Source organism: Halichoeres trimaculatus, unplaced genomic scaffold (genome assembly GCF_033239565.1).
Source record: "Halichoeres trimaculatus isolate MK-OKI-2021-1 unplaced genomic scaffold, fHalTri1.1 fHalTri1_scaffold_227, whole genome shotgun sequence".
Classification (NCBI taxonomy): Eukaryota; Metazoa; Chordata; class Actinopteri; order Labriformes; family Labridae; genus Halichoeres; species Halichoeres trimaculatus.
The window spans coordinates 7,501-15,000 of record NW_027437222.1 but is presented as its reverse complement, the minus strand read 5'-3'; the positions used below and the strand labels follow the sequence as shown (position 1 = coordinate 15,000).

At 47.9% G+C, this 7,500-nt stretch overlaps 1 protein-coding gene across 1 annotated transcript in view; it reads left to right on the top strand.

Moving 5' to 3' along the window:
• The window catches only part of LOC141786576 (coiled-coil domain-containing protein 9-like), a gene marked incomplete at its 3' end in the record, with an annotated part of 19,185 nt that overhangs the window by 4,348 nt on the left and 7,337 nt on the right, over positions 1-7,500 (top strand). The window contains 6 exon segments of the mRNA XM_074665183.1: positions 1,135-1,284; positions 4,448-4,813; positions 5,407-5,490; positions 6,416-6,580; positions 6,664-6,845; positions 7,151-7,212. Coding sequence (XP_074521284.1) covers positions 1,135-1,284; positions 4,448-4,813; positions 5,407-5,490; positions 6,416-6,580; positions 6,664-6,845; positions 7,151-7,212 — 1,009 coding nt within the window.

Sequence of the window (7,500 nt, the reverse complement as noted above, 5' to 3'; positions counted from 1 at the left end):
CCCTTCAACAAAAGCTTCTTCTGTCTGCAGAGCGAGGGGCTGACCCTGCAGCTCTGAGTTTGTGTGACAGACTCTCCCAGAGTCAGGGGCTGACTGATAAAGAGCTTTCCTCTGTATTAATGATGATAATAATAATAATAATAATACAGTTATACAATTTCATTTGGCAGATGCTTTTGTCCAAAGCGACGTACAACACAAGCAAGAATTTAGACAGAAGAAAAAAACCTATTGACCTATAAAAAATCAATTATAATAATAATAATAATAATAATAATAATAATAAGGATAATAATAATAATAATAATAATAATAAGGATGATAATAATAATAATAATAATAATAAGGATAATAATAATAAAAATATTTATAATAATAATTATAATAACTATAATAATTGTAATAATAATAATAATAATATTAACTTTATTTATATCAAACTTTTAAATCAAACTTTGACAAAGTGCTGCTCACAGATTAAAGCCCTAAGCTCTCAGGGTACAACAAACTTTAAACAGAGAGTAAAAATGGTCATGATATGCTCAGACAGGTGAATATCAGCATTAAAATGCAAAGCATCATGGGAAAGAGAAAAATAACCTGGGAAGAAGAAGATGATGATGATTTCACATCAGGTGAAAACAGGAACGGTTATAAGAAGATATAAATCAGTAAACTGATCAGTGAGAGGGTGAATGAATTCAGGTGTAAATAATGACGTTGGACCAATCAAACAGGGTTTAAGTCAGGTTGGGGGCGGGGTCAAAGATAAATACCTTAAAGATAGAAAATGAAGAAAGAGAAAAAGTCTTTAATCTCGTCCTTTGAAACTTCAGGAGGACTGGATCACGTCACACCTCAAAGTTGATGGAAAAATTCTGAAAATCCTCCTGAGGCTGACGCAGAGATAGAAAAGTGTGAATGGTGTCAGAGATGTTGGTTTTGTTTAGCCCAGGTGATGTGTACAGGTGTTACCATGACACAGAAACCAGCTGTGGTCAGACCGTCAGCTGATCCCTTCGTCTCTTTCCTCCACGTGAAGCTTTAAACCAACCACAGGGACCGAGGATAAATTCATTTCAGTGACTCTAACAGGTTTTATATTCAGGGAATATATTCGCTCGTTGTCAACAGGAAATTGAGGAGGACAAGAAGAAGGCGGAGCAGGAGGGCATCGCCGTGACAACGCCCCGCAAGCCCCGCCCCCAAGAGCCTGAGACGGACAGGAGGAAATCAGAGAAGGAGAACTTCACGGTGACAGTCGACCTCAGCAAAGTGTCAGGGGTAAGACACACACACACACACACACACACACACACACACACTCTGCTCCTGCAGGCTGAGGAAGCCTTTCATGAACTCAGTCCCTCCTTACTGTGATCTGTTTACATCCTCATGCCTGCCAGTTTACCCATCATGCTTTGCATCAGTGTTTGCCAAGCTCTCCAGCCCACGCGTGTGTGTGTGTGTGTGTGTGTGTGTGTGTGTGTGTGTGTGTGTGTGTGTGTGTGTGTGTGTGTGTGTGTGTGTGGGCCGTCTTTTGCTTTGGGGAAAAACCTCAGACTCAGTTTTATTGATAGACCAAAAATCTTCATCAGCACTGAGAATAAAGAGGAGGAGTGAGAGCAGCAGGAGGTCAGGGTTAGGAGCACAGCTGGGAGCAGGAGGAGCTGGGAGCAGGAGGAGCTGGAGCAGGAGGCGCTGGAGCAGGAGGAGAACAGACACAGACGTAACACAGGCTGAATGAGTTAAAGATGGACTAACTGAGTCTCTGTCTCTGTCTGTGTGGTGGTGATCTCTGTCTCCTCTGATAGGATGTGATCTAACGACCCTCTGTGCGTCTGTCAGACATGATGACTCCTGTTATCAAAGTTAACGCAGTAACTTCAGACTGCAGCAGAGAAATGTCATCATGTGTAACCTCTTTATCCCTTTCTTCATGTTCAACCTGCAGCAGATTAAAAACAGACGCCAGCGTCACATGACCACATGACCACACGACCACGTGACCACAGGCTAAACAACAGACTGACGTTAAACATGTTTACAGAGTTTTATTCAGGAGTTTATCCATGTTTGCTTCACTTTACGCTGGTCTGTACGTTCAGAAACACCAAATCATCAGGATCCTGTCTCTCTTCAGGCTCAGCAGCTGGTTGTTTGTTTCTCCTGTCTGTGGTCATTTGTCCAGTTGTTGTTGTTGCTCTCTACTGATGTTTTGTTGTCTCTCTCTCTCCCTCTCTGTCTCGTCTCTTCTCTACACTCCTTCCCTTTATCACTGTTTCTTTCCTGATATCACCTTGTTCTGGTTAAGCAGTAATCTTCAAACTCAGCAATATACGGGAAGGAAACTATATGTATATATATATATCCAATACACTAATAAAGTGTATAGTATCAGACCATAATTCTGTTGTTGTGACGCTGGACAGGATCAAGGTAAAAAAAAGAAAAAGAAAAAGAAACTCACAATCTTTGATGAGTTAACGAACATTTAAGTTTGACTTAATCCAAAATATAGAAAATGTTTCATAGAAACAATGTCTCGGAGCTTTATTCTCAGTATACGTTGATACAACAAGCGCAGAGACTTTTCCTTTAAAGGTTTAATATATTTCATTAAACCTGCTCTTTTTGAGGCGGGTTGACGCCCACAGATTCAGTCTGTGTGAAAATTTATCAAGAGATATTTTGTCTTCCTGAGGCTGTCGTCATGTTTCCACAAACTCCTGGAGAGAGGAGCCGACTTAAGCTTTGGTCAAACCTTCAGTTTAAAAAATCAAACCTGTGTTTAGGAAATGTTTCAACGCGCTGTGGAAACTGTCAGGAAACACATTTTCTTACAAACTAATCAATCTGTGTTTTGTCTTTCTAACTTTTTATTGTTGTTTTTGTTGTTTCTATAAACTCCTGGGAACGTCTGACTCTTTGTTGGAGACGCTGACTTCAGTTTTCCTCAAACCCACAGCTGCTCTCTGCAGAAGTTCATTTAAAAAGCAAACAGACTTTTGGTTTAGAGGCTTTTACTTTAAATATTATTAAACCTGAATTAAAAAAAAAATAGCAACAGAAACAACTTTATGACACATTTTCACCCAGAGATTAAGTTTGCTTATTCATTTATGGAGTGATAATCTGGGGTTTTAGGGTGTTTTTATTTTCTGTTTCTACAAATTCTCAGAGAAAATCTGAATCCTAATCAGAAATCAGAAATTAATCCCTGGGAATATTCAGTGTTAGCATCGCCCATCAAGGCAAGGCAAGTTTATTGATATAGCACATTTCAACATGGCAACTCAAAGTGCTTTACAGGCAGAACAAATCATTGAAAACAATTATAATTTAATTAAAAAGGAGATTAATTAAAAAGATGCAATCAAACAATAAAAAAAAAGATTTTAAAACTGATTTTTAGATCAAATTTGCAGTGCATCACACAGATACAGCAGCTGGAAATAAAACAGAAAGAGGATGGTAAAATAAGCACCAACAAGATAAAAATGTTTAGAGACAATAAAAAGAAAAATAACTGTAAAATAAATAAATGTTGAACAATGTGTTGACCTGTTTGCAGATTTACAGATTGCTCCTCCCTGAGGTGAATAAGTGAGTTCAGGTTAAATAAGTTAGTCCAGGTTAATGATCTAAGTTAGTCCAGGTTAATGATCTAAAGTCCAGCCTGACTCTTAACCAGAGCAGCTGACCTGTACTTTATAAAACCTGCAGGTTAACAAAGTTTTAGGCAGATAAAATCACTTTTTCTGGCATGAGAACAGACTTATCGAGCTGTATTTTGTCTTTTCTGTGATTTTTGTTTTTTCTCCAAACTCCTGAGAAACATCAGTCAGCTGATTAAACCTGCTGACTCAGGTTTCTGTTAAACCTGGATGTTAGAAAAGTTTTTGGCAGCTTAAAGTAGTTTCCTCTCCCGTAAACAGAGTTAGCTCTGATCTCTACAGCAGGGTTTGCTCAGTTTAAGGATTTTTGTTTCTACAAACTCCAGACGAACGTCTGACTCTGCGTTAGAGGAGCTGACTGATTATATCAAACTGTAGATTGAAAAATGTTTCAGCAGCTGAAATCACTTTTTCTGCTTCAGTGTCACCCAGCGATGAAGTTTGCTTCAAGCAGTTTTTGTCTTTTCTTATGAGTTTGTCAGAATAATCTGTCTCATTTTGCTGAATTCAGCCTTAAAAAGATTCTGACGGTTCCTCGCTCCGACTCCTGGTCGATGTTTTTGATTTTCATCATTTCCTGTTTGACTCTGATCAAACGCTTTGACCCGTACGCAGAGCGATCAGAGGAAGCAGCGTCTCTGCCTCTTCATCACACCGTCACCTTCTGGTTCAGTCTCTGCTGGTCTCAGGATCCAGAGTCTGGTCCTGGTCTTAGACCCGTGTCCGGTGGTGATGAGGTCAGCTGGTTCACCTCCTGTTTCTCCCCGCAGGAGAAGAGGGTGGTCAACGACTGGAAACCTGGAGCTCCTCGTGGCAGGAAGGCGTCGAAGGAGGGCGACGGCCACGGCGGGCAGAGCGACGGGCACAGCAGCCCCCCCAGGAGGACGGGGTCGGGACGCGTGGGCCGAGGAGGTCAGAGAGGAGGAGGAGGAGGAGGAGGAGGAGGAGGACGGCAGGAGAGGAGGGAGTGGGAGCCCAGAACGCCCAGAGATGGAGAGCCAGGAGAGCCGGGACAGGGACGCAGAGGAGGGAGGAGAGGCCGAGGAGGAGGAGGAGGAGGAGGAGGAGGAGGAGGAGGAGGAGGAGAGGGAGGCACACCAGGAGGCACACCAGGAGGCATGGACAGGAAATCCAAGGTGAGAGCTTCACTGATGTTTAACAGTTTACAGAGGAGCTGATCACCTCCTCCACTCAGACAGGAGGAGGTGATGGAGAGGAGGTCTCCTCCACTCAGACAGGAGGCGGTGATGGAGAGGAGGTCTCCTCCAGTCTAACAGGAGGAGGTGATGGAGAGGAGGTCTCCTCACACTCTAACAGGAGGAGGTGATGGAGAGGAGGTCTCCTCCACTCTAACAGGAGGAGGTGATGAGAGGAGGTCTCCTCCTCTCTAACAGGAGGAGGTGATGGAGAGGAGGTCTCCTCACACTCTAACAGGAGGAGGTGATGGAGAGGAGGTCTCCTCCACTCTAACAGGAGGAGGTGATGAGAGGAGGTCTCCTCCTCTCTAACAGGAGGAGGTGATGGAGAGGAGGTCTCCTCCGCTCTAACAGGAGGAGGTGATGGAGAGGAGGTCTCCTCCTCTCTAACAGGAGGAGGTGATGGAGAGGAGGTCTCCTCACACTCTAACAGGAGGAGGTGATGGAGAGGAGGTCTCCTCCTCTCTAACAGGAGGAGGTGATGGGGAGGAGGCCTCCTGGCTCTAACAGGAACATGTTTGTTTCTCCTACAGGAGTGGGAGGAGAAGAGGAGGCAGAACATCGAGAAGATGAACGAAGAAATGGAGAGAATAGCCGAGTACGAGAGAGGACAGAGGGTAGGAGGCTCTGGGTCTGGGTCTGGGTCTGGGTCTTGGTCTTGGTCTGGGATGGAGGGTCTGGGTATGTGGTGGGGGCTCTGGGTCCGGGTTTTGGGGTGGAGGCCCCTGGTCTGGGTTTGACATGAAGGCACTGAGTCTGGGGGTTGGGGGCACTGGGTCTTAGGTGGGGGGTTGGGTCTCTGGCACTGGTTCTGATGGGTTGGGGCTTTAGCTCTGGGTGGGGGCTCTGGGTCTGGGTCTGGGTCTGTAGGTTAGGGCTCTGGGTCTAGGGCTGAGGCTCTGGGTCCGTGGGCTCTGGGTCTGGGGTGGAGGCTCTGGGTCTAGGTTAGAGGCTTTGGGTTCAGGTCTGGGTCTGGGGTGGGAGGCTCTGGGTCTGGGTTAGGAGGCTCTGGGTCCAAGGGGTTTTGGGCCTGTGGTTAGGGGGTCTGGGTATATGGTGGGGTTTTGGTTGGAGGCTCTGTGTCTGGGTCAGTGTCTGGGTCTGGGTCTGGGGGCTCTGGGTCTGGGTCTGGGGGGTCTGGGTTTTAGGTGGAGGCTCTGGGTCTGGGTCTGGGTCTGGGGGGTCTGTGTCTGGGTAGGGGACTCTAGGTTTCAGGTGGAGGGTCTGGGTTTTGGGTTTTGGGTCTGGGTCTGGGGTCTCTGGTTCTGGGTCTTGGTGGGAGCTTGGGTCTGGGTCTGGGGGCTGTGGGTCTTGGTGGGGGGGCTCTGGGTCTGGGTCTGGGGCTCTGGGTCTGGAGGCTCTGTGTCTGGGTCTGGGTCTGGGTCTGGGGCTCTGGGTCTGGGTCTGGGGCTCTGGGTCTGGAGGCTCTGGGTCTGGGTCTGGGTTTTGGGTGGAGGTCTGGGTCTGGGGTCTCTGGGTCTGGGTTTTGGGCTCTGGTTGTTGGTGGAGTTAAACTCTGAGTCCTCCTTCCTCCCCCTGCAGCCGGACGCAGACAAACCCATCAGGAACTTCCTGGACGACCCGCGGCGCTCGGGTCCGGCTCCTGACACGGACCGTAAGGAGGGCAGCAGGAGACACGTTAGGAACTGGGGCGGACTGGACTTCGACAACGTGAAGACGGGAACCGAGCTGGAGAAGGAGTGGACTGTGAGTCAGCCTGTAAGACCAGCCCGGGTCTCTGGGACCCAGAACCAGTCCAGTACTTGTCTGACCCCCTTCTGTCCCTGCAGAGCCGCAGACCGGGTCCCAAAGGCTCCGTGGACATGACGATGTCGATGACGGGCCGCGAGCGCGCCGAGTACCTGCGCTGGAAGAAGGAGCGGGAGCAGATCGACGAGGAGCGGCTGGCTCGCCACCGCAACGCCACGGGCCAGTGGAGGCGGGAGTGGGACGCTCAGAAGACAGAGAACATGTGAGGCGGGGAGGGGGCGGGGCCTGTTTAGGGTCTAACAGGAAGTCAGTCTCACTGAGACGAGCTTTAGGAATAAAAACGACTTTTTACCTGACGACATATTTTACTTCACTCTGTGAACGACTCAGGCGACGCCTCGATCGTTTCCTGTCATGAAAAAAGACGATTTTCTGTTTTCGTTTTGTTTTCGTCAGCTGATCGTGGCTCATGCTCCGTCTAAAAACAAACTTTAAATTTAGTGGTTGGCGCTCGCTGAGCGGCGTCTGTCAGTGTCAGCTGATCCTCACCCTGCAGCTCTTTCACAGGTTCAAGGAGGACCCAGCTGCCGCCGCAGAGGGCGCCACGGCCGAGCACGGCAGCAGGAGAGGTGAGTCCCCACACACACACACACACACACACACACACACACACACACACACACACACACACACACACACACACACACAGATACCTCCTCAGGCTCCCGTTGCCGTGGTTACCCGTCATCATCTGGGACCATCAGGCGCTCCACCCCAGGTCTCTGCTCGTCTGACAGGAAGTGGCTCTGACCCGTCGACACAAACACACTTCATTCACACCAAACACACCACAGGACACGCCGCAGCCGCCGCCGCCGCCGCTGCTGCTGCTGCTGCCCTGTCTTCACTTCATTAAC